This window comes from Nannobrachium achirus (assembly GCF_963921795.1).
Source record: "Nannobrachium achirus genome assembly, chromosome: 8".
Taxonomy (NCBI): Eukaryota; Metazoa; Chordata; class Actinopteri; order Myctophiformes; family Myctophidae; genus Nannobrachium; species Nannobrachium achirus.
Genome location: NC_137817.1, coordinates 49034322 through 49061970, shown reverse-complemented (window position 1 = coordinate 49061970; position 27649 = coordinate 49034322). Strand labels below are relative to the sequence as shown.

At 42.9% G+C, this 27649-nt stretch overlaps 1 protein-coding gene across 1 annotated transcript; it reads right to left on the bottom strand.

Moving 5' to 3' along the window:
- Positions 1-317: 317 nt before the first annotated feature.
- fam124b (family with sequence similarity 124B) lies at positions 318-27059 on the bottom strand (the record flags this gene model as incomplete). Its single annotated transcript, XM_080731096.1, has 7 exons — positions 318-1075; positions 2174-2342; positions 16591-16787; positions 20110-20508; positions 23415-23636; positions 26484-26515; positions 26977-27059. 7 exons carry the CDS (start codon positions 27057-27059, stop codon positions 318-320), a joined length of 1860 nt encoding a protein of 619 aa, XP_080587222.1.
- Between the last annotated feature and the right edge of the window lie 590 nt (positions 27060-27649).

The window sequence follows — 27649 nt, the reverse complement described above, 5'->3', positions numbered from 1 at the left end:
CCAATGTTTCTCTTTGGTGATATGGTCGTTTGATTTACCACATTTCTCCTCTGTGGCTTCATCAGGAATAGAACAGAATGGTGTGCAACGCCTCACAAGCTCACTGGCTTTTCACACGGGGAGCGAACGCTACGCCTGCGTACCCGCTTGGATCACACTGTGCTGCTCCTCGAAACCAATAGATGCGTTTCTACGCGTCGTGTAGAAAAAAAGTTCAAACTATTCACTCACACAGGCAGCCACGTGCGTGAGACGACCCTTTAGATTGCGCTGTCACAAACTACACGGCGTCTACACACTGCACAGCGACAAGAAAGTCAGATGAAGAACTCGTCCATGTCATTGTTGTGCGTGTTGCGTGCAGACAGAGTCTGGGCCGCCACGGGTTCAGGTGCTGCCCTGAGGGTCCTCTCCACTAGTGGCACCTTGGAGGGGCTTCGTCCAGCCGCTACCGTCCTGCCTCCACCGCCTTCCATAGCAGAGGAGACAGATTTACAACCGGCCGCTACCGTCCTGCCTCCACAGCTTTCCACAGCAGAAGAAGAGACTGACTTGCATCCGGCCGCGGTCCAAAACGTCTTGGCAGCCCCAGGACGAGGCGGGGTCAGGTGTTTAGCAGGCAGACACTGGATCAGCTCCCTGGCCAGGCTCTCCAGGGCAGAGGCCCCGACGGCCGCGGGCCTCTCCTCCGACCGGGGAAACGATGAAGAAACGTCCATCGACGCCGGGCGCTGCCGCAGCGTCGTCGTCGCCACGGCGGAGACCCCCGCGCTGTCGGACCGAGGCGAGACGGGGACGCCCGTGTCCACGTTGGTCTCCGGTTCCTCCTCCTCTTCCTCCTCCTCGTCTTCCTCCTCCAGGAGGAGGTAAGAGAGGGAGCGGGAGATGTTGTGGCGCAGGGGGGAGTCCCTGGTGGGGGGAGGGGGAGGGGGAGGCGCGGGGCAGGGGCTGCTGCGCTGGGAGGAGTAGCAGGAGCTGCCGGGAGGCGAGCTGCAGCAGCTGTCAGAGCCCAGGCTCTCCCCTGCCAGCGCCGCACACGGCTTCTCCAGGCCGGGGTCAGTGCGCGGCCTGTGACCTGAGAACCACAGACAAGACAGACATGCTTACCCTTTGTTCACTGTGGGTAGATTCTTTGTATGTTCCTCTTGTTACTGTCCACATTTGTGATGACACTGTCCATAATCAATATACGTATCGTTGCTGTCTACATATTTTAAAGGGATATTTCACTTTCAAAAAAACTTTTGGTAATTTTATCGTCTAATCAGGCTTTTATGAATACACGGAACAGATTTTAATTTGCTTGATTCAATATTTAGATATCTGACTAAATATTACTCTCTCCACACACACCCATTGTAACTTCAAACTTCATTTTAACCATGATAGATTCATTAAGAACACCCATTATTTTTTCTGGTGACTCATATTACCCTCCTAATACGTGAGCAGGCCGTGTTTTTTCGATAACTTTTTTCATTTATTTTTAATAATTACTCTTTGTATTTCATTTTTTCCATTTTCCCAAATAATTATAAAAGATAAATGAAAAAAGTTATCGAAAAAACACGGCCTGCTCACGTATTAGGTAGTAGTATGAGTTACCAGAAAAAAGAATGGATGTTTTTAATGAATCTATCATGGTTAAAATGAAGTTTGAAGTTACAATGGGTGTGTATGTGGAGAGAAGCCCATACGCTGTTTCCCTGTTGAAAGTGGAATATCCCTTTAACTTTTAGTGGTTTTTTTGTAACGCCCTACTTGATCATACTGCAGCGTTGCACAGACGCACACAAAAGCATCAAAAGTAGCAGATCCACAAGCCCGAAACGTGGTGCGAAGCCTATTTTTACTCGCTCTTTGAATGTTGTTTTTATCCACTCTTACTGGATGAATATAATGTTTAGGTACATGTACATTTATATACATTCCTAAACTTATACAAACGTTTGTAAATGTATATTCATAAATGTTAATGGCTCATACAACGTACAAGTTCGGAGGGCAAAGCAAGGACAAAGGTTAGCATATGCCCGACGGCGACGATCGTGTTCTCCCATTTTTGGGATATTTTCCCCCGATAATGACATGGCCAAAATAGGGACACCAGGTTACTGGTTACAAAATAAATCTCGAGTCTTGAAGCAAAGATTACATGTGTTTTCCTGCTGACCTGCCCTGTGTCCTCCTGTCCAGGCCAGGCTGTGGGTGTGTCCCAGCGTGGCGGGGGCGTGTCCCGAGCCCCTCGGCTGCAAGCCCCGAGGGGAGGTGCTGGTGCTGGGGGGGCAGGTCGGGGGGAAAGCGCAGGTCAGAGGTCGTGGGGGCTGGGCCGGGGTTTTCACCTGCCAGAAGGAGAGCAGGGTGTAAGGGATTAGGATTTAAACACTTGAGGAGAGATTAAAAAGTAGGGTTAAGCAACTTTGACAGAAAACCATCCCAACATATGGTTAAGCAGGCAATAGAGTCGGTTGGTTGTCACGATAAGACATTTAAATGACGATTAATTGTCACAAAGATAATTGCGATTGACGATGTAATTGTGTTTTTGTCGTTGACAGTTACATTTCTGTTTGTCTTTGAGGTTGCACATGGCAGATATGACACATAACCTAAATATACAAAGAAATGACATTATTTGAAACTTTATACTTAAAAAAAATAAAAAATAAAAGAAAATAAATGTTTTAACGATTATGTCAAATAATTGTGATTAGATAATTATCTAATAACAATTGTGACAGGCCTAGCAGACAAAGTTTTCTGTAGAAGACATTAGGCCAAACGCTTTAGTTTTAAGGGTATTACATAAGCCTTGTTCTTCCATTGCCAAATCCATTGTGTCCACTGTTAGAGCAGACCCATGCCAGCTCTACAGATCTGGCAAAATCCACATGCTCAACCCATGTGTTATTATGGCTGCTTTCATTTCATGCTTAGCGTCAACGCCTTACTAAACTAAACTATTTCATTCATCTAAACATCCCTCTGGCATTTCTACTTTCGTCTGTCGGTTGGAAACCTCATAATTATGTCCAAAACTGTTACTTTTCAGGATTCAAATTCAACCCATTCCTTTACTTGAAAACGTTGTGTGCATAAAGCAGTGTTCCCCAATTAGTTTTCCCCAAGGGCCAAATTATGTCTAGGGTACCAAGCCGAGGGCCACGACATTGCTGGGGGCGACGGTGGCGTTCCCACTACTCCAGCGACAGTTCAGATATCGTCGTTGTCGGGTGAAAATCTTGTATGTCCAAAACAGTTTGTTTTGCATTTATCATTTAAAAATGTATTTAAACTAGTGAAAACAGCCGATCTACAAGTGCTTGTAGATTTGCTGTTTTCACTACTTTTGTGAGACGGCCTTGTATGATGAAGCAGGGCTTTACTTTACGAAAGAACATACAAATTTGGAAATACGAGGTTTCCACCTGACAACAATGATGATATACTAGTGTTGTTGCTGCTCTTATACCACAATTATTAGTGGGGTTGGTGGGGGCCAGACAGTTTGCGGCCCGCGGGCCGCCTATTGGGGAACCCTGGCATACAGTGTCTAAGCTCTTGTCAATCAAATTCTGTATATAGTGCCACGTTTTGAGCTTGCGCATCTGCTACTTCTATGTGACTTTAGACGCAGATCCAAACCATGATTGTCACTCACACCTTGTTCCACTAGCCTGGGACCAGCCTAGATACTAATGCATCTAGCTAACTAACTGCAGTATCTATCTGTGCTCACATGAGACATGCTGCAAGAGAGACAAAGTCCGCCTTACTTTGTAACTAGCCAATCAGGGGCTAGCTCCCTTTTCTGGAGCTAATGGGTGTGCCCAAATTGAAGAGCTAGTGCACGACTCTAGACCATCCCTACCTTGTTTTAACATGGCTGGGATGTTCTAGCTGAGCTAGGCTATTGTTCCACATCCATGCATGCCATTTGTGTGAGTCAACAGAGTGCACCTGGTTTAGGGCATCTGATCCAGTCTGCTAAACCTCAAAACCTGCACTTAACCACTGTAACACTGGCATCACAATTTGAGTTGGTGAAACAAACAAAAAAAAAAAAAAAACAATCGATTTAAAAATGTGTTCAAAAACAGTTTGTTGTAGTTAAAGTGGTTCAGTGGTTAGTCAGTGTTTAAACGTGAAATTAATTTATTTAAATGATTTCTAGGAGCATGGTATATAGTATGGGATGTGATGGTGACAACACTACAAACGGGAAGGAAAGGCAAACGTCAGGATGTTTTCATTAGGCTCCATAGTAGCCTGACAGCATGTCGTGGTTTCGACCTTTGTCTCTCCCCCTTCACAAAAATCAATAAAGGCAGCAAAAAGGAATGAAAATCATATGTCACAGGAAAACGGAAATAAGGCACTAAACTCCCAAAGAACAACATAATTCACATTTGCTGCACTGCACATCACTGACACCCATATTTTCCCCAAACCACAAAGTAGAGATTTCACAAAAGGGATGCAAACATTTAGGAGACATCATGATGTAGAGAAATCCCCCTTTCTTTCCAATCCAGATGTTTTAGGAAGACAAAGAACAAAGGTTGAGCCCATGACTGTGTGCGCTGGGAGATAATCACAGAGCGGGAGAGAGAGGCTGTGTTTACAGTCACAGTAAGGCTCTCTCTCTCTCTCCCCCCCTTGGGCCAAAGGACCCATATCATCCTCTACCAGCCTTATCCAATTCAAAACGGGTACACATTATTAGTGGCCAAGGCCACGAAGTGGCAAATGGCCACTCATTGATATTGGACTTCATCATTAGTGGCCAAGGCCACGAAGTGGCAATGCCTTGGCCACTCATTGTTATTGGACTTCATCACTATTATTATTATTATTATTATTATTCCGCCACTTTTGCTCTAGCGGCTAGACCGTGCAGTCGCTTTTTACGAAACTCGGCAGTATGGCAGAGGACTATGCCAAACGGCTAAAACGCGAAGCTCGCAACAATCGGCCAAAGGGTGGCGCTGTAGGAAGCCTTCGAAAGTGCAAACTTTGAACTGGTGTAGCTCATGCCCTGTTTCAGGTACAGCAATGAAACCTGTATACACTTATGCGTCTCCTCATGCCGAACAACTTTTACGCTCTGACTTTTGACCTCTGACCTTTACCTCTCCCACAATTTTGAATTCTATGAAAAACAGTAAAAATGTATCTCCTCCTGGGATTTTCGCGTAACGTGCGCGAAACTTTTTTTACATGAACTTTGGACCAATACGGTCTGAAAAGTTAGCCGGATTTTCTTTAAAGCGAAACATTATTTTTTAATAATTAACCGTATAATGCAGTTTCATGCAAATTATTCTTCTGCCTCTAAATCATACTGCAAAGTGACACGTTCATGGCAGTATGGCAGAGGACCATGCCAAACGGCTAAAACGCGAAGCTCGCAACAATCGGCCAAAGGGTGGCGCTGTAGGAAGCCTTCGAAAGTGCAAACTTTGAACTGGTGTAGCTCATGCCCTGTTTCAGGTACAGCAATGGAACCTGTATACACTTATGCGTCTCCTCATGCCGAACAACTTTTACGCTCTGACTTTTGACCTCTGACCTTTACTTCTCCCACAATTTTGAATTATATGAAAAACAGTAAAAATGTATCTCCTCCTGGGATTTTCGCGTAATGTGCGCGAAACTTTTTTTACATGAACTTTGGACCAATACGGTCTGAAAACTCAGGCGGATTTTCTTTAAAGCGAAAAATTATTTTTTAATAATTCACTCAATGTTGCAGTTTTATGCAAATTATTCTTCTGCCTCTAAATCATACATGCAAAGTGACACGTTCATGGCATTTGGCAAATATGTAGAGAGTTAGTCCAAATATCACTGAAAGCAATCTTACTCCAATTGGCCAAAGGGGGGCGCTATACGAAGCGTTTGAAAACTCAAACTTTAAAGGGGCATAAGTCATGCCTCGTTTCGTTTAAAGACATGCAACTTGGTTACACACGTGCCTTGACTCAAGCGGAAGCCATCCTTGTCTTTGTTAAGTAAGCTTCGTCCATAGATTTTCCGCCATTTTGAGCAGTTTGTAAAACACTTAAACCCGCTTTTATTCCGGAACTTTCGCGTCACGTGCACAGAACTTTTTTTACATGAACTTTGGACCAACATCTAAAGATCTGTCAGATCGGATTTTTTAAAAATTGAAACATGCATTTTTAATAATTTAATCAATATTGCAAGTTGTATGCAAATTATTCTTCTGCCTCTAAAACAAACATTTAAAGTAATATTTTCTCACTGTGCAGAGCTGTGCATAGCTCACCTGGTAAGGCCTTTGTCTATCATTCCAGAAGTCCCCTGTTCAAGCCTTACCTCATGCATTTAAAATACATTTTACAACATTTTGCCGTGAAAACCCTGGTACTGCAACTGAACATGGCAACCCGACCAAACATGGCAACCTTCTTAAGCAAGGGTATAAATAGTGGTTGAGTTGAGGCCACTCCCCCCCTCTCAGATTGTTGGAAGCCGCATGGTGCTGGTGGTTGCTGCTACTCACTGCTACATTATGCAGCAGCTGCAGGTCTGTACACTGTTCATTATTCCAACAACTATTCCAATTTCTAACAGTTTCATTCATTATACTTACCCATACTATAATTTGGCTTTTAGATTTACCTCACCTGACCATACCTACCTGATCCACTCGATACACTGGCTGTGTGTGATGGAGGAACAATGTGACTTGGTAAGCTAACCATGTGCTCTGAAATGTTATGTTGTTTTTGGTTTTGGGATCTAAATGTTAAACGATTTCTTTTGGAATGTAATGCTTGTATGTTAGCTGCAACGTTGATTATTGAATTGATGTATTTTGAGTTTAATGCCAATGCCTAGTTGGGCAGATTAATGGAATTATTTTGTTTCAAGCCTGTAGTGCAGCAGATTATTTGAATTTGTTGTTTTTCTATTCATTTGGCCTTTTTCTTTGATCCAGGCCAGGTTTATTGCCTAGAACTGAATCTGAAAGATGGCGAGCCTGCAGAAAGACTGACACAATCCTGTCTGACCTATAATATGGGTAGGAAAAAGCAGCCGCAGTGACACTCATTCCTAGTTTGATTTGATTTTGAAGTAATGACTTTGAGTTTCTTTATAAAGTAATGATGTTTGAGTGCATTCATTTATTCATTTATTGTTTCAAACCATGCAGGGGAAGCTCAGCCTCACACCTGAAGCCCATCTGACAATCAGCTGACAATCAGTACCAGCTCCCAGATTGCTTCATTGAAGCCAAAGAAAGGCAGTGTAAGTGGGTTCATTATTCTGAACTGTGTGGAACGGGCAGATTGAACACCTCTTCTCTACCTTGTGGCTCAACTGTAATTATTCTGAAGCTCACCTCATTTCTCTCTCCCTCCCCCACCTAGGCTGGCTGGGTTCCAACACCCCCCAATTGGAATCCATAGTCTGCTCTGCCCACAGGACAGCAGCCCCATGTGAGCCCCTAAAGTTCCAAGTTTTGACCCCCAGCCGCCTTCCCCTCAACGTTTTTCAATAAAAACAATTTAACTTTAGTTAAGTCTGACTCTGCTAGCCACTTACAGAAAATAATGCTGCTACAATATTTTGCAATTGCAAATCCTTTGTGTAAATAAACTCAAATTCATACTATTGCATGACTATTTCTTTATCATGTTTCACAAGCATCTGGGTCTACAATGCCAGTGGTGTAAAAGTAACTGAGTACATTTACTCAAATACTATCCTTAGTATAATTTTGAGGTATTTTATACTTCACTTGTATACTCTTACTTCTAGGCTACTCCAGTAAATGCTCATGCGTTGCATTGCATTGTGAGCTTGTAGATCTGCTATTTTAAAAAAATGTCAAGTTGATGCCAATACCTTTGTACTTTCATTCAGTATTATCTCTATATATTCATGTTATTCCTGGCACCGCCCTGTTATCCTGTTCATATCCTGAAAGAGGCGGAGGCTGAAAAAGACGTACTGAAAAACATAATTTGGTTTCCTGTTGTCCTTGCATTAAAGTGTCAGTAGTTGGCGTTCTAGGCTCTGGGCTCTGAATGTACCTGGGTTGCCATGTATGCTTATAAGCAATTTGTGTCTATAAAAATACTATAGTTGCTTATTGGGCATTCTAATATTTTTAAACCAGTGTGTGAAGTTGGCTGATGGCCTAGGCTCTAAAGAACGGCTTAAGATTTTTTTAAGATTTTCATTTATCCAGCCGCCTCCATGCAATTTTGTAGCCTACAATGAAACCCAAAATTCAAAAATAGCAAAAATAAACTTTGACAAAAATAGAACTCAGGAACAAAAGGCAAAACTCAAGATAAAGGAAAAATAATAAACGCAGCCCATGGATAGGGCCTTGCAGCTCTCTCGCTGTGTGGCGTGCGTGCATGCGTGTGCGTGCAATATCTTTAAGCAGGGTGCATATGTCTATAGGGCACAGGCGGCTAGACCGAGCCTCCAATATGGCCTCCAATATGGGGTCACGTGCACAAGAAAATATGATCACTCGAAAATTTCAGAAATACTCAGATTACATTTACTCAGATTGATTTCACCCCAAGCCTCCAAAATATGAAGAAAAAGAAAATCAATAAAATCAAGGCACTCAGCCTACATAGAACTTTTTTTTTTCTTTTTTTTTAAAACAAACATGGTTAACAGATGCTGTGGCTGTCTAGTGTAGTGGTCAGGGCATGTGCCTTTCATGCAGAAGGACGTTGGATAGAATCCCGCTTGGGGTTGATATAAGCTTAAAATCATGACATTTGGTAGACTTTACAGTTATGGTCTTCATGGCTTGGCAAGGCTTACTATGTACATTAGCAAACTGGGTGAATAGTATCACAGTATTTTATGTCTGTTGCATATAGTATTTTGCATACATGTTGTGTAAAGGTCAATTTGTGCTTTTATCTATAACTCCCCCGATTAGTGTAAAACTTTGTATGCACACTTCCCAGAGGCCAAGGAAAAACCTGTGCCCTGCATTTTTCACATCTGCCACCAGAAGGCCGAAAACACATTCTTCGATATTACTCCTTCAGATTTTATCAGAAAATCCCACAAATCAGTACACACAGTATCTCTACAGTGATGTAATCATGACGGATTTGTCCGATATCATCTAATTGGCTAACATTGAATTCCAAGGTTTGCAGGATTGCTCCTTTTTGAACAAAATGTCTCAAATCATGAACGTAGCCTGCTATGCGTGTGAGATTTTGCACACACATTCCCACTAGGCCAAGGAACAGATGCCACCCTTCTCACATTGGCCTGTTATAGCGCCACCAGCGGGTCAACTTTAGCAAAACACATTTTTGGAACAAAATGCCTCCTGCATGCAACGTACGATTGCCGTGAAAGGCCCAAGAACGCATGGCACCCTTTTCACTTTGGCCTATTATAGAGTCACCACTAGGCCAAAAGAACCTACCTGACCTGCCGAAGTCCTGTTCGGAAGAACACTGCTTCTAGTTTTTCTTTGATGTCTTCTTTGCTTTCCCTTGATGCCTTTTTGCCTTCCTGCTATTTATGCCTTGGCCACTTTATCGCTGCTTGCAGCTATATTTACTATTATTATTATTCTTCCGCCACTTTTTCTCTAGCGGCTAGACCGTGCAGTCGCTTTTTACGAAACTCGGCAGTATGGCAGAGGACTATGCCAAACGGCTAAAACGCGAAGCTCGCAACAATCGGCCAAAGGGTGGCGCTGTAGGAAGCCTTTGAAAAATGACAACTTTGAACAGGTGTAGCTCATGCCCTGTTTCAGGTACAGCAATGAAACCTGTATACACTTATGCGTCTCCTCATGCCGAACAACTTTTACGCTCTGACTTTTGACCTCTGACCTTTACTTCTCCCACAATTTTGAATTATATGAAAAACAGTAAAAATGTATCTACTCCTGGGATTTTCGCGTAACGTGCGCGAAACTTTTTTTACATGAACTTTGGACCAATACGGTCTGAGAAGTTAGGCGGATTTTCTTTAAAGCGAAACATTATTTTTTAATAATTCACTCAATGTTGCAGTTATATGCAAATTATTCTTCTGCCTCTAAATCATACATGCAAAGTGACACGTTCATGGCATTTGGCAAATATGTAGAGGGTTAGTCCAAATATCACTGAAAGCAATCTTACTCCAATTGGCCAAATGGGGGCGCTATACGAAGCGTTTGAAAACTCAAACTTTAAAGGGGCATAAGTCATGCCTCGTTTCGTTTAAAGACATGCAACTTGGTTACACGCGTGCCTTGACTCAAGCGGAAGCCATCCGTGTCTTTGTTAAGTAAGCTCCGTCCTTAGATTTTCCGCCATTTTGAGCAGTTTGTAAAACACTTAAACCCGCTTTTATTCCGGAACTTTCGCGTCACGTGCACGGAACTTTTTTTACATGAACTTTGGACGAACATCTAAAGATCTGTCAGATCGGATTTTTTAAAAATTGAAACATGCATTTTTAATAATTCAATCAATATTGCAAGTTGTATGCAAATTATTCTTCTGCCTCTAAAACATACATGCAAAGTAAAATTTTCATGATGAACTACTGTAGAGGGTTAGTCCAAACATCGCTGAAACCAATCTTACCCCAATTGGCCAAAGGGGGGCACTATATCATTTTGAAAGAAGGCGTCAAGTACATTACATGAAACTTTTTCTTTTTTCTTTTCTTTTTTTTTTTTAAATGACAGGTCCATTATGTGTGGCTGCCGTAGTGTAGTGGTCAGTGCCTGTGCCTGGTATACGGATGGTTATCAGTTCAAACCCCACATCGGGTTGAGTTCATGTTAACATCCTGGATGCCCATGGTATGTGCATATGTCAAACTCTTTAATGTTGACACGTCTGATCTAACTCCAGATCACGTTCATGTTTAAAATGAGCCCCACAACTACTGTAGATTTACATGAAACTTTTTCTTTTTTCTTTTCTTTAAAAAAAAAATGACAGGTCCATTACGTGTGACTGCCGTAGTGTAGTGGTCAGTGCCTGTGCCTGGTATACGGATGGTTGGCAGTTCAAACCCCACGTCGGGTTGAGTTGATGTTAACATCCTGGATGCCCATGGCATGTGCATATGTCAAACTCTTTAATGTTGACACGTCTGATCTAACTCCAGATCACGTTCATGTTTAAAATGAGCCCTTCTCTACCGGCTGTTTTTTTCTGTTTTGAGTAAAAGAAAATATGATCACTCGAAAATGTCAGAAATACTCAGATTACATTTACTCAGATTGATTTCACCCCAAGCCTCCAAAATAAAAAAAATAAATCAATAAAATCAAGGCACTCAGCCTACATAGAACTTTTTTTTTTAAACAAACATGATTACAGATCCTGTGGCTGCCTAGTGTAGTGGTCAGGGCATATGCCTTTCATGCAGTAGGTCGTTGGATCGAATCCCGCTTGGGGTTTATATAAGCATAATACCATGACATTTGGTAGACTTTACACTTTGGTTCCTTGAACAATGTCTGATATGGAGCCTTCCTATAAATGTCCCCCAACCCCCCTTGATGCGTATTTTAATATCCGCCATTACTAAATAATGTATTTTGCATCATAAATCCTGAAACAAGCATTATAATACAAACTGTCATGTCTACACCTATGTTGTGATTTTCAAGGATTGCAATGATATCATGTACCAGCTCCAGTGGCCTAATGGTTTGAGTGTCTGCCCTGAGACTAGGAGATCCGGGTTCAAACCCGGGTCGCGTCATACCAAAGATTCTAAGAAATGGGACCCAGTGCCTCCCTGCTTGAAACTCAGCATCAAGGGTTGGATTGGGGGTAACTCCCTGCGACATACTAGCGTCATGTCCAGGGGGTGTACTTGTACATCAAGCTGCCTTACGCTACAGAAACAGGAGATAGGCTCCTGCCCTATGAGATTCATAGCCTGGCCGATTCATATGGTCTTCATAGCTCAGCAAGGCTTACTATGTACATCATCAAACTGTCCAGGTGCATAGTATCACAGTTTTTTTTATGTCTGTTGCATATAGGCCTACAGTCTTTTGCATACATGTTGTGTAGAGGCCAATTTGTGCTTTTACCTATAACCACCGATTAACCACCGATTAGTGTAAAACTTTGTATGCACACTTCCCAGAGGCCAAGGAAAAACCTGTGCCCTACATTTTTCACATCTGCCATTTATAGCGCCACCAGAAGGCCGACTTACAGTATGTAAAACACATTCTTCGATATTACTCCTTCAGATTTTATCCGAAAATCACACAAATCAGTACACAGTATCTCTACAGTGATGTAATCATGACAGATTTGTCAGATATCATATTCTATCTAATTGGCTAACATTGAATTCCAAGGTTTGCAGGATTGCTCCTTTTTGAACAAAATGTCTCAAATCATGAACGTAGCCTGCTATGTGTGTGAGATTTTGCACACACATTCCCACTAGGCCAAGGAACAGATGCCACCCTTCTCACATTGGCCTGTTATAGCGCCACCAGCGGGTCAACTTTAGCAAAACCCATTTTTGGAACAAAATGCCTCAAATCCCGCATGCAGCGTACGATTGCCGTGAAAGGCCCAAGAACGCGTGGCACCCTTTTCACTTTGGCCTATTATAGAGTCACCACTAGGCCAAAAAAAACCTACCTGACCTGCCGGAGTCCTGTTCGGAAGAACACTGCTTCTAGTTTTTCTTTGATGTCTTCTTTGCTTTCCCTTGATGCCTTTTTGCTTTCCTGCTTTTTATGCCTTGGCCACTTTATCGCTGCTTGCAGCTATATTTGTGTATTATTATTTTATGCTTTAACTACTGAAAAATAGCAGATATACAAGCTCACAGCGCAGCACCGAGTGCCGCGCTGCAAGCTTGTAGATCTGCTATTTTAGAAAAATCGTGAACATTAAAATTTTGACCCGATTCTATAAGTGTCTTTTGAAATAGCTATGTTTCTATGTCAGCAATCTGGCCAGCCATCGTCAAAGAAAAGGTCCTTTTCACTTAACTGGAGCTCAGTTAAGCCCTTTGCACACAGGCGCGTTTAACCGCACGGATAAAACGGACAATATAATTTTTTGATAAGAAAACAATGATTCTCTATGACCTCATGCACACCGGCTCCGAATTAGCCGTGCGACGAGTGGCTGCCGCCGTGCGTTTTTTTCTCGATCGAACCCAGTTCGATTCGTGCGTCTTGTCGCATGCGGTAAAAAAACTCATCACTCCTTTTATGACTCCTTTTTGGATCCGCAGCGCCGATTCCGCACAGCCTTGCACACCAAATCCAATGCGTTGTATTCATGCCGCAAACGGAAAAAAACGCAACTGTCCTGTGTGCAAAGGGCTTTAGTCTGTTCTTGAGAGACTACTATGTCAGTGGTTTTCAAGTGAAGGACTCCCAAAATGATATGTATTTGGCCACGGACCCCCATCTCAAAATATTTAGTTCCAGGGACCCCCCCCAGAAGCAACATTTGGGTTACAAACGTTTGCTTTAAAATACATATATTCAAAGATTTCCACACATTTTCATGACTTTTTCAAAAATAGCAGATCTACAAGCTCACAGCGCGGCACTCGGTGCCGTGCTGTGAGCTTGTATATCTGCTGTTTTTCAATAGTTAAAGCATTCAATAATCCCAGGCCTAAATGGGTTTATCCTAGCCCTTTAACCTGCTCCAAGTCAACAGGGAGCAAAGCAATCCAAATCCTACAAATCCTACAATAAGTTGAAACCCAAAGGCGTAAAGCAGGATTGAACCCCCACCACTGATATATCGGTTTGGTAGGTCATTATTTGAGTTTGGTATTGGCACGATTTGTGACCACTTTCAATCTGGCGTATTTTGGGCATGTTGTCACTATGGGCTGTCACAAGTATTACATGATCGTCTAAACGCAATTATCTGAGGTAATCGCAGTTATTTTGCATAATCGTTTCCATGTTGAGAAATGTTAATATAGTTACAAATGTTAATATAGTTACACACACTTATAATATAGATCTACACACAACGCTCACAACTTGTCGCGATGCGACGCGTTGTGAGCTTGTAGATCGGCTATTTCCACTATCAATGTACTTTTTTAAGTATGAAAATTGTCAAATATGTCAGTAATTTCTTTAAGTTATGTGTCACGACTCTCGATTGCCATGTGCAACTTCAAAGCCTAAAAGCCAAACAGAAATGTAATTGTCAACGACAAATACACAATTAAATCGTTAATCGCAATTATTTGAGTGACAATTAATCGTCATGTAAAATGTAACAGCCCTACACTACACTATAGGTGACGATTTTCAAACGTTTCCGAAAAGTAGCAGATCCACAAGCTTTAGTCAAAGAGATGCATTTATGGGAATCTAACCCATTTAGGCCTAGAATTATTGAATGCTTTAACTATTGAAAAATAGCAGATATACAAGCTCACAGCGCGGCTGCGAGCTTGTAGATCTGCTATTTTTGAAAAAGTTGTGAAAATGTGTGCAAATCTTTGAATATATGTATTTTCAAAGCGAAGGTTTGTAACTCAAATTTTGCTTCTGGGTGGTCCCTGAACTCAATATTTTGAGATGGGGGTCCGTGGCCAAATAAATATCATTTTGGGGGTCCTTCACATGAAAAGGTTTGAGAACCACTGACATAGCAGTCTCTCAAGAAAAGACTAACTGAGCTCCATTTAAGTGAAAAGGACCTTTTCTTTGGTGATGGCTGGCCAGATTGCTGACATAGAAACATGTCATTTTTCAAAAAATCTTAGAAGGATTCAAAAGACACTTATAGAATTGGGTAAAAATTCAAATTTTCACCATTTTTCAAAAATAGCAGATCTACAAGCTTGCAGCGCGGCTGAGCTTGTATATCTGCAATGTTTCAATAGTTAAAGCATAAAATAATGATACAAAAAATGTGTACCCGTTCTAAATGGGTTAAACATTCATCGCTACCTCAGAGGCGGTAATGACAGGAAGGTCCCTGAACCTAACATTAAGCCTGGTTAACACTGGTCTAGGCTCTCTAAATTCAAGGTCAAGCCCTGAAAAACCTGGCATATGGGTCGGGCTCTGAAAGCCACATGCTCAACCCTCACGTGTTAAACAAGGAGGAGTCCACTCCAGAAAGCTCAGAGCAAGGTTCTAAAACCACAGGGCTTTGATTTGAGTTATTGTGTTGTGTGTAAAAGCATACCATTATGATCCAGAGACTCAACAATGTCGTTCAGACACTCACAGGGTTACAGTGTGTATATAGTGTGAAGCCCCTTTTACCCCCAAAAAATCATTTCAACATTTCTTTTCATTTTCTTCTCCAAACTGTAACACGTATTTAAAGTGCCATGTGTCGTCCGCCCCAGGGTCTGTGTGCATGTCATAATTTCAGTGTAAAGTCAGGTCTTTTTATTTTACACTTAGTGTACCTGCAGGATTGGATTTGCTGGGAGGGAAGGGGGGAAAATCCCTATTTTAGCTTTTAATCATTTATATTTTATGGCCGGTGCGGATACGTTTTAGTCTGGTCTGGTCAGACTGTAAATACATGCATTTCCTTTTAGGTAATGTAGACTGTGATATATTGATATTTATATTTGATAATATCACAACTTTTAAAAAGTAATTCCAAATTATTAGTGTGGTTGCCCCTGCAGGGCAACCAGACTATAGTACTTGTCCGACTTTATTCCATCTTCCATCGTCTCCTAAGTACGGTAAACTTTTTGTACAAAAAAGGTAAACTCCACAATTTTGGTGGCACGCATTGTTGGGCCATATGTCAAATCGACCGGCTTCATTTTCTGTTACTGCATCATCTATCTATCATCTTCTCGCTTCAAATATTTTTAAAAACATTCCTGAGAGCAACGTTTAGTTAGCTTGATTTCACGGGGAAGGGACTTTTGTGCGAGCGTGCATGGTGACGCATGGTGATCGCGACGCACGGTCGTGGCGTGTGCGTTTAGTTGTAAATGACACTGTGTTTGTTTACTTGTCTGTCACGGCATAAAAGTCACGCAGTGCAGCCAGGTGTACTACGCCTTTGATTAGGCATGGGTCTGTTATAACAGCGGAGCGGTCATTATTCAGAAATAACACAGAATCAAGTATTCAAACAAGCTGTGTAATGAAGGTACTTAAAGGTATATTCAGTGATTGTATTTCATTCAAATAAAAATATAATTGGTACATTTTTCATTCATTCTCCTTACTAGAATGAGTGCTGAGTGCTGACCATATAAGGACTTCCACCATGGCCCGTGTTACGAGCATAGCTAGATTCGGTTTTCAGAGGTGGCCAGCCAGTCCTCGACCAATCAGGGTAGAGTATGGCCGTAGTTATGTTATGATGTTTAGTTATGATGGTCAAAATAAAAGTTTTGAGAACCACAGTCGCTCTGAATTAAGAACGTCTGTTAAATGTCTAGATTGTAAACTGAACTCATAAAATGCCACAGTCTCGTAGTAAATCAGTATCTCTATATATAGATAGATACTGTATATATTCAGTAAGAGACAAGATGACCCCCGGCCACTTTCATTATCATTGAATACACTTTTAAGTAGTTAGAAATCCCTCAACCCCCCCAGTAAGGTACCTGGAAGAGGATCTTGTTTCCGTCCAGGTCTTCGGTCTGCCAGCGTGAGGCGCTGATGGGCGAGCAGGGGTTGGGCAGCAGGGGAACCAGCTGTCCCATCTCCTCCACCCTGAACTGCAGCACGGCCGAGCTGCAGGGCTCCACCTGCACCCCCGGGGACAGCTGCTTCACGGCCAGCTGCAGGCACAGCCCCGGCTCTGTGGAGACCCCAGGAGCACACTTACACTTAACAGTTATGCATGGATTAGGGCTGTCACAATTATTACATAATCGTCTAATCGCAATTATTTGACATCATCGTCTAAACGCAATTATTTGACATAATCGTGATTATTTTTCATAATCGTCATAATCGTTTCCATGTTGAAAAATGTTTATATATTTCTTTTTAAGTAAAAAATAGTGGAAATAGCAGATCTACAAGCTCAGTTGTGAGCTTGTAGATCGGCTATTTCCACTATCAATGTTCTTTTTTAAGGGTTAGTTTTCAAATATGTAAATAATGTATTTGTATATTTAGGTTATGTGTCATTTGTTTGTAAATTTAGGTTATGTATTATATCTGCCATGTGCTTCAACTTCAAAGCCTAAAAGCCAAACAGAAATGTAATTGTCAACGACAAAAACACAATTAAATCGGTAATCGCAATTATTTGAGTGACAATTAATCGTCATGTAAAATGTCATAATCGTGAAAGCCCTAGCATGGATTAACCCATTTAAGACCTGAGGACCCAATTGTATAAATGTATTCTGAATCCTTGAATGGTCCTGTCTTTCCCTAATGGGACTGGTCGTGGGTAGCTACTGGGACGTACTGTAAATCAGGACTTGATTAGTCTCGCGTGGCCAGACGGTTGCCTCCGCGATTTGGCCAAATGCTCCCGGCATACAGTCTGGCAAACCGGAATAGAAATGATGAGTGCGAGATAAAGCGGATGTGACAAAACCGCTTCCTTCAGTTCCTTGGTGCAGTAGCAATAACAAGTCCTACTGGGAGCGTTATGTCTCCTTTCTTTATTTTTTTGGGCATTATTTCGTCTTTCTCTGGTGTTGTTGGTGTTACTTCCATGTTGTTTTCAAACGTTTTCTTAAACTATGCACCCATAACAAGAATAGGCAGCTCGAATGACTTTGTCTGAGCTGTTGTGTTTCTGTTATGTTTCCAATGGGACTACATTTCAGTGCAGCACTGGCTACTTCCGATACTCGCCGTTCGGGAGCTGCCGTTCCAGACTCTATATAGCATTCAGAGATTGTGGAATAGTTGTCTGGCTACGCGAGACTAGGACTTGATAAACCCCGACTGGGTCACCCAAGTGAGGGGTATGATGTTGCGAGACCCGAAACCCCAATAAACTTGGGCTACATCACTGAGGATACGTCCCAGGTGCGTCCATGCAATGTTTTTTTCCGTTAAAGTTATTCTATTTATAGTGACTCATAGGAATAGACTATGTGACAACCAGGAATAGTCTGGTGACCACTGGAGCGACGGGTGACAGCCGGAATGTAGACGGCACCCGGGAGCAGGTTGGGTTGGAGCCCCAGCCTGTGTCTTCCGTGAGGAAGAAGCCCAACAAACCCACGGTTAGGCCTTTAGGAGGGCCAAGCCGCAAGCGGAGCCTGCAGCACCACCGTTGCCTAGGTGGAGCCTGCAGTACCATTGCGGCTCAAGAATCCAACACTCCTGAGTGAAATGTCTGGGCTGAAGTCTGGTGCAACGCACAGGTCCTGGACCTGGTGAGAGCAGGAGTGGACCTGGTGAGACGTGGGAGGGGCCCGGACAGGAGTCAATCCACAGAGCCTAGTCCTTCCATGCGCCAGATTTCCTCTCCCAGTCTCGGCAGAGTAGTTCCGGTGCGGTGGAGTGAATGGTCCTCTCTTTCCCTAATGGGACTGATTGTGGGTAGCTACTGGGACGTAAGTTGGGACTTGATCAACCCCGGCTGGGTCACCCAAGTGAGGGGTAGGATGTTGCAAGACCCGAAACCCCGATGAGCTTGTGCTACATCACTGAGGATACATCCCAGGTGCATCCATGCGATGTTTTTTCGTTATAGTTAAGGTTTTTGAAAAACTTATGTTTCTATGTCAGTTGTTCTCAAACGTTTTCATGTCAAGGACCCCCAAAATTGTGTTTGGCCGCCGTCCCCCATCTCAACATTTTGTCTCAGGGACCCCCAGAAGCAAACATTTCAGATACAAATGTTCGCTTTAAAAACATAATATAATTCAAATGTCATGATTTTTCAAAAACAGCAGATCTACAATCTCACAGCGCAGCACTCGGTGCCGTGCTATGAGCTTGCAAATCTGCTATTTTAGAATAGCTAAAGCAGGGGTCTTCAACAGGGGGTCCGGGACCCCTAGGGGCTCCTCAGAGTTACTACAGGGGCCCTCCAAATCTTTGAGTGATAGAAAGTTTTTTTTTCTCCTTTTTATATTAACAACTTGAACCCTTGTCCATATTCTGAGAACTTTAGCCAAAAATAGCAGATCTACAAGCTCACAACGCCTCGCAGCGCGAGGCGTTGTGAGCTTGTAGATCAGCTATTTTCAAAGGGGTTGGTGTAGAGAGGGAAAATAGCAGACTAGGTACAGAGTGAAAGGTCAGGTTTATTAAGTATTGACGGTTCAAGTGGTTAAATATCTGAAAACACAAATTGACGTGAATCCAAAATACACTCATGATTGTGCTGTCAAGCAATGAAACTATGGAATCTATGATAAGGTTGTGGTTCCTGCTTCATCTCTCTCTCAACTAAGGGGTCATTGGTCTGAAAACGTTGAAGACCCCTGAGCTAAAGTATAAAATAATTGCTATTTTTGTCGGCCGGAAACACAGCGGGAAACAGACGGCCGGAAACAGGAGGCACCGAGCGCAGTACTTGCACGCTTTCCTGGAGCAAGTAATAATGGACCTTGATGTGAAAAGGGTTGAAAACCACTGATCTCTACAGCAGGGGTTCCCAAACTTTTTTGTCTCAGGGCACCCCATGATTATTTTTTTAATCCGAGGCACCCCTACATTATAATTTTCACTCCCAGCACCTTATATTTATAGCATATCGTCGTTGTCGGGTGGAAACCTTGTATGTCCAAAACCGTTCGTTTTGTATTTATCATCTATAAAATGTACTAAACTAGTGAAAACAGCAGATCTACAAGCTCGCATCGCGAGGCGTTGTGTGCTTGTAGATCAGCTGTTTTCACTAGTTTTGTGCGACAGTCTTGTATGATGAAGCAGGGCAAAAGACGTACATATTTGAAACTTGGAGATACAAGGTTTCTGCCCGACAGTGACGATATCTTAGTGATTATGTTTGCGAGGAAAACATTGAGATAATAGCCATTTTGGTTAGAACTGACTGAAAATAACTTTGTACTTCAAGTTTAAAATGATACTAAATATTTTCTCAAGTGTCCAAATAAATTCCAAATATTATCAAATGAACTCGCGGCACCCCAGTGTACCCACTTTGAAAACTCCTGCTCCACAAGTCAGTATAACCTTACCAGTGTGCAGGGTGAACCAGCAGAAGCCCGCCTTCTGCTCCTCGGCCTGCTGCTGCAGCACCGTCTCGTAGAGGCGCACCGAGTCCTCGTAGTTGTCGTGGGCGCTGTAGAGCGTCACGCGCAGCACCTCGCCGCCGCAGTGCACCGGGCGCACCCCCCACACCGGCATGCCCGCGCCCAGCCGGTAGAAGTCCCGGCTGGGCAGGAGGTAGGGCCGGAGCAGGGCGTCTGCCGGGGAGGAGGAGGAGGAGGAGGAGGAGATGGGCACGGCTCCTCCTCCACAGCTCTCGGTGTGGTGGTACTGCCAGGGCGGACGCTGGAGGAAGTCCAGCACGCGCAGGATGCGCTCCTCGCCGTAGGCCTCGTGGAGGAAGAAGGTGACGGCCAGGGAGGGGTAGCCTAGGGGTGGGCGATATGGAAAAATACAACATCACGATGTTTTCCCAAGCTGTATCACGATACACGATTTTATCACGATTCTTTTTTCACGTTGGTTTTTATGGTTATTTTTCAAGTTACGTGACAAAAGCTAGACTCTCTGGGTTCCTTTTGGGAGGTCTAAATTGAACTTTACAAGTATGTAACTCTGACAGTATACAAATGAAACCAAATGGACCCTCACGGGTCCATTTGGTTTCATTTGTATACTGTCAGAGTTAAGTGGAGACCTTGACATTTTAAAGTTTGAGAACTACTGATTTAGACCAAAATGCAAGTTTAATTGAATTCTGCAATGAATCTCTGTATTAACGATTAAACAGAGTTTTTTACAAGGCTCCATCAATTGTATCACGATACATACGATACCTCTGAAAAGGCATATCGTGGAGACATTGTATTGTCTCGACGATATTTATCACCATATCACCCACCCCTAGGGTAGCCTGGAGGGAGACGTGTGGATTAGAAATCACACCTGTGCGAAGTGAGCGGTGCAAACACGACACACGTGCATATCTCCTTGTATCGGCCGTTGTGTCCGTTACTTTGTGCGTACGAGCACGGATCTCCACTGGGGCATTTTTCTTTGCCTGACACACACAAAGTGAAATGTAGGAGCGGTTTGCACCGCTCAAAAACGCAAAATAACAATCTCACGACTGACAATGTTTTCAATGAGCCCTCCCCACAAAACATCAGCACTGATTCCTAAACATTTAACACAATATGTGAAAGTAGGACGTTCCTGTTGTTCTAATCAGACTTTGAGGCTTTAACCTTTGCTTTCATACTAAATTGTGAAATAGCCAAGACCACTAAGATTTTAGGGAAAATACTGCTGAACACTAATGCTTAAAATAATAACCAAAGAGGGGCGCCCGCTGGCCTAGTGGTCAAGGCGCATACCACATACTAGGCTATGGGGCGGCATAGCTCAGAGGTAGAGAAACCGTTATTAGAGCACGAAGGGTTCCCCGAAGGGTTCCAAGTTCGAATCCGGGCTCCCCCTGAGTTAATGTCGCAGAGTCCTTGAGCAAGACTCTGAACCCCTAATTGCTCCCGGTGAGTAGGTTGGTGCCTTGCATGGTTTCCACTGCCACCGGTGAGTGAATGTAATGCACAATCTATGTAAAGCGCCTTGGATAAAAGCGCTATATAAATGCACCATTTACCATTTATGATGCCTGCTGGCATCGCCCGTTCGATTCCCGATCCGGACGACCTTTGCCACATGTCATTCCCCATTTCCTGTCAGTCTACTATCCTATCAAATAGGCATAAAAAGCCCAAAAACAAATCTTATCCACAAGTTTCCGCGGGAGTTTACTGGAGACCATCAGGACCAAACTTCCGGGTTTAACTGCAGACATACAAGCTCACGTCGCGTCGCAGATGCAACCCGTTGTGAGCTTGTAAATCGGCGGCGGAACCTCGGTGCAGACGTTTGCGCAATGCACTATGGGGCGTAGGAAACTCGTGGATATAAAAAATAATAATAATAATAACCAAAGAAACACATCTGCTAGATTGTTTTTGCTGCGCAACATACTTCAAAGCTGACTTCTACGGAATCCAAATCACTGAAGTCAGTCTTGACTCTTGGGTTGTGGCGATTGAGAATGTTAATCTGGAAGAGGTTTATACTAATAGAGTCGGCAGAGGCTCGGGAGGTAGAGTGGCCGTCTTGGAACGCGGAGGTTCCTGGTTCAATTCCCAGCTCAACCTGGCTAAGTGTCCTTGAGCAAGACACTGAACCCCAATCTGCTCCCGATTAGCAGTTTGGTGCCTTGCATGGTTTCCTCTGCCATCTGTGTGTGAATGGGTGAATATGGAGTACATTGTAATGCAAACGCTTTGGAGAAAAGCGTTATATAAATGCAGTCCATTTAGCATTTAGGTCTGAATTCCTGTTTTGCATACCTTTAGCTGACATGGTAATTTCTGTTACTACGTCAAGTTGTGTGACCCAAGAACCTGCAGCGAGGAAATACATCTCAAAAGCCTTTTCGTATACCTCCGAAACAGAGGTTTTATCTGCAGTTTGTTTTAAACACCAGCAATGTTTAAGTACTGTACTTTAGGTTAGTGTATACTCAGTAGTACAACAATGTTGCTTGCCACCAAGAGCTGGTCTTTCTGGCAAGCGAAACGTGCTGATTTACAAGCCAACATATAGTGTTTGTATTTGGTTGATGACATGTATTATTGTGTCAATTTGTTATGCTATGTTGATGAATTGAATACATACTGTAGGACCACAATATAAACAGGCCCCCAGGAATTTTGATTTTGTGTTAAAAAAAAAGGTGAAAAAGAGCATTCATTATTTGGGGATGGGTATTGAAGCAATAAGCCACAAGAGGCGAGTGGTTACCTGGTAATTGTTATTGTTGTATATTTGTAACCTGACTGCGCCAGATGGTGGCAGTAGTGCGTACCGCCCTACTTTAACATCTGAGATCTCTCGGGGAGAGAGTTGATAACACTCGTAAAGTCCCGGGCCGGATGAATCAGCGGCAGCTACGGGCGGGCTCTGAGCGGCTCTGAGCCAATAGAGTCTGATTGCAGACCACGTGGAAACCTGTCTGGGTCATGCAGACAGGCCAATGTGAGTGGTTGGAGTTGGCACTCCCAGACTGTGATAGAGAGACGGCCCCATCCAATCACCTGCTAAAGAATTTGAAAAAATGGCCCGCCCCTTACACCGGGTCTGCCCGAGCAATCCCAGATGATGGTAAGCAGAGTGGTATGCAGCCAGGCATACGCACTGCTGCTATCATCTGGCGCAGTCAGGTTAGTATATTTGACTACTGTCATGTATTTTTCTCAAATGAAAAACACATTTGAAACACTAAACAGCTCACCTGTGAAGGGACAGTGGTGTGACGACGCGGAGCGTGCCGTGGCGTGGCGCAGCGGCGCCGCCCTCTCCGACACGTGGAAGATACGGAGGCTGGGGCAGAGCCAGCGCAGCAGGCGGTCCAGGGTCTGCTGCAGCAGCAGGGAGTCTCCGGGGTTGGCCAGGAGGTGCATGTTCATCACCATCATCATCATCATCTTCTGCTGCCGCCGCCTGGCCTCCTCGCCTGGACACGGACCAAGGTTATAATAGTTTTGGATTTTTCCATTAGTTTTTATTTTTATTAGTTTTGAGGTTTTGTTTTCAATTACAGTTTAGTTTTAATTCGTTTTTAAAGTGAGGTTGCTAGTTTCGTTTCGTTTTTTTTTTTTTTTTTTTTAAATGCTTAGTTTTAGTTTAGTTTTTATTAGTTTTAGTCTTTTACGTAATATGAGGTATTTGTCGGGAGTGAGATTAAAAAAGCTCCGGAAAAAGTATTGTCTAATAAAGAAAGTCTATAAAACATCATATTGTTGGCAAGAATGTTGAGACATACAACTTCTCTCTTTGACCTCACCAACTGGTGTTTTTTATGTTTTATTTCCACAAAAGACGAAAACGAAGGAGATTTTCTCTATAATTTTAGTTTATTTTAGTTAGTTTTGTAAACACACAATACTGTTTCAGTTAGTTTTCGTTTTTTTTAAAAAGCTTAGTTTTTATTTTTATTTCAGTTAACTAAAATGTTTTTCCATTCTAGTTTTCGTTTTTTAGTTAGTTTTCGTTTACTATAATTACCTTGACACGGACACACACACACACACACACACACACACGTTAACCCATTCAGGCCTAGAATTATTGAATGCTTTTTAACCAGTGAAAAATAGCAGATATACAAGCTCACAGCGCAGCACCGAGTGCCGTGCTGTGAGCTTGTAGATCTGCTATTTTTTGAAAAAGCCGTAGAAATGTGTGCAAATCTTTGAATACAGCCCATGTATTTTTAAAGCGAATGTTTGTGACTCAAATTTTGCTTCTGGGTGGTCCCTGGAACTAGATATTTTGAGATGGGGGTCCGTCCGTGGCCAAATACATATCATTTTGGGGGTCCTTCACATGAAAAGGTTTGAGAACCACTGACATAGTAGTCTCTCAAGAACAGACTAACTGAGCTCCAGTTAAGTGAAAAGGACCTTTTCTTTGACGATGGCTCTAGCCAGATTGCTGACATAGAAACATAGGTTTTTCAAAAAAACGTTAGAAGGATTCAAAAGACACTTATAGAATCGGGTCAAAATTCTACTTTTCACAATTTTTCAAAAATAGCAGATCTACAAGCTCGCAGTGCGGCACTCGGTGCCGCGCTGTGAGCTTGTATATCTGCTATTTTTCAATAGTTAAAGCATAAAATAATGATACACAAAAATGTGTACCCGTTCTAAATGGGTAACCACTTGAACCCTAGCCATCGCTTTCGCCCAAAAATAGCAGATCCATCTATCATAAGCCACAGATGGTTCTCAACCTGTGGGTCAGCGGGTCACCAAATTATTTTGGGGGGGTCCCCGGATGATTAGCTTAATGTGCAACATTGTTTTCTCACTCAACAGTAAACAAACCAACATACATTTGAGTGAAGAGGGTTTATGCACATTTCTTAAGTGACAATTTAAGGACTTTTTAATAGCTCTAAAGGGACAAATGAAACATTGTTCAAATTGTCAAATATTAGAGGCAGAAATTGTGAAAATAGCCGATCTGCATGCTCACAATGCCAATTTTCACAATAGAAGTTCTATTGTTCTATTATAGAACGTGTTATACAAAATGCAATGCCTCAACTCTTACAACTCTTAGTGCTTGTGAGGGTGGGGGGGTCCCCCAGTTAAAAAATGATTCTTTTGGGGGTCATGGCCTGAAAAGGTTGAGAACCACTGTTATAATTTAAGCCATTTGCTATTTCAGAGCGGTGCTCCTGGAAGAAGCTAAGCCGCCAACATCTGGCTTAGTCCGGGCTCCGAAGCGGGGCCTACATCTGGCCTACATCTTGGCACAAACCGCTCAAAGGTTTGTTGTACGCCCACATTGGCATACGGTCACATTGGCCAAGCTTCGCGGGACGCTTAAATTAACTCATAAATAGCACCGCTCGGCACTCAATTCACACTAGTTGTGATTTTTGGCATAGAGATTTGGTTTTTCTACTCTAGACAAACCATTTCCACAAAGACTAGAGCAGGGGTCTTCAACAGGGGGTCAGGTGGGGGGGGGGGGGGGGGGGGGCACCAAATCTTTGTATAATAGTGGTTAACTGTCTGAAAATACACATCAACGTGAATCCTACACAACGATTGCACATTGATAGAGCTGTCAAACAAGTCTATGAAGCCATCTATGAAATCTATGAAAACGTTTAATCTGCAATACAATTTTGTACAATATGTAGTGGGGGTCCCTGCTTCATGTCACTCTCAGCTAGGGGGTCCTTGGCCTGAAAAACGTGAAAAAAGACCCCTGGACAAGAGGGTGGTTCACATATTAATTTATACAAATCTATGAGAATCTATTTGTGAACCGTTGAGAAGAAGGCTAGAGAATGGAATACAACAACAAGGACTACAAACAATTGAGTTCCCCACAGGTTAACCTGCATTAGTTTTACTGAGGTTAGGGTTAGGTTTAGGTGGTAAGAAAGTGGGGAACATAATAGAACCTGGGGAACATAGGTACGGTCCCCCTCTAGACCTACTGCACACAGTATAAGCAGATAGCTACTACCTTTTACACACATTTTAAATCTGAGTTTCTTTTGTATATTACTACTTCAAGTGGTTTTGAGGGAAAATGCTGCTTTGTCCCAAAGCAACTGCAAAAGATTGCTGCTATTTGTTTCAAAAAGCTTTATGTTTAAACCCTGTAAATAACGACACAATGTGAGTATGTAGCTCTGTTTACACAATGCGGTACCCCTCCAACTGTATGTTCCCCATTTTTTGACACTTGCTGTGGCAAATGTATAGGCTAGCCTATGTTTTCTCATGCCAACAATAAAGCTCCTTTGAAATGCATTTGAGAAGAGACATGCACTTACTGTTTGGCGATGACATCTTACTGCAATCAGATCTGGAAGAAATAATAATACAATGAATACAAAGGAGCACAGTAAAACTGACTATTAGCTGCTAGAACCACGTGTGGCTTTTAGAGTCTTTCAGAAAGTTAAAAGTTTAAAAATAAACACATTAAACTGTCTCCATCTTGTGGCGGTGGTGTGGTGGACTTGGAAACATGTCCCGTTTGGGTCACCATGACAACAACACAGTATCTTTGTTGTTGTTAGCAAAGCGTTGGACAAAACCAGCCCAGAATAACGGGAAACTGTCCAGAAAGACCAACAAGTTAACAATGGAGTCCCAAAAACAACCCACAAAACGGTTGAACCAGCGACAGACAGTACAGGCTGAAGTAAAGATAGCAAGAGTCTGATCGGCAAACGTCCCGCGAAAGACTTGGAGCAGCTTTGTGAAACAAACGTTAGCTTCATGGCTAAAAAAACAGAATAAAGCTTTTAAACTTGAACTCACTCTGCAGTTTCAGCCCCAGAGTCCTCCACCATCCCATGATCATCGATCCTCTTCAGCGCGATCGGTCTGCGAAGCATCATCATCATCCTATGTCATCGGATTCGTCCGTCCGAATCCAGCAATAGCAAACGGGGACATTATCTTTTATTTTGGGGGTGCGCGGCGACACAAAAAAAGGCGATCAAAAGACAAACCCGGCTGTGGCTACATTGTTGCCGTCCGCTGGTGAAACAAAGTAACAAGCTGAAGCTACACCTCCTCCGTTTGATTTCACGTTCAGAGCAGGGCAGAGATCCTCACATACTATACACCAGACCCTCCTCCTTCTCCTAAAACCACAGACCGGTGACTCGTACTGGGACGGCTGACGTCACCAGCCAAACACGCAAGGCGCAAGCACCCCTTTCCTTTTATGCCCCCAAAATGCTCACGGAAAAAGGCAGATCTACAAGCCCACAACGCGTCAAGTCCGCGACGCGTTGTGGGCTTCTAGATCTGCTTATGCTCGCTTGACTGAGTCTTCAGGTTACTTGACTTGTGGTTTTCATTATTCGAGACGAGTAGGCTATTAAAGTTGATTCAGCATAAAATAATGGGGCTTTTAATCAGAGAGCAGATCTGTGTTATGCAGTTGTGTAAAGCACCGTTTCCCAATTTTCTTTTCCTACTTTTA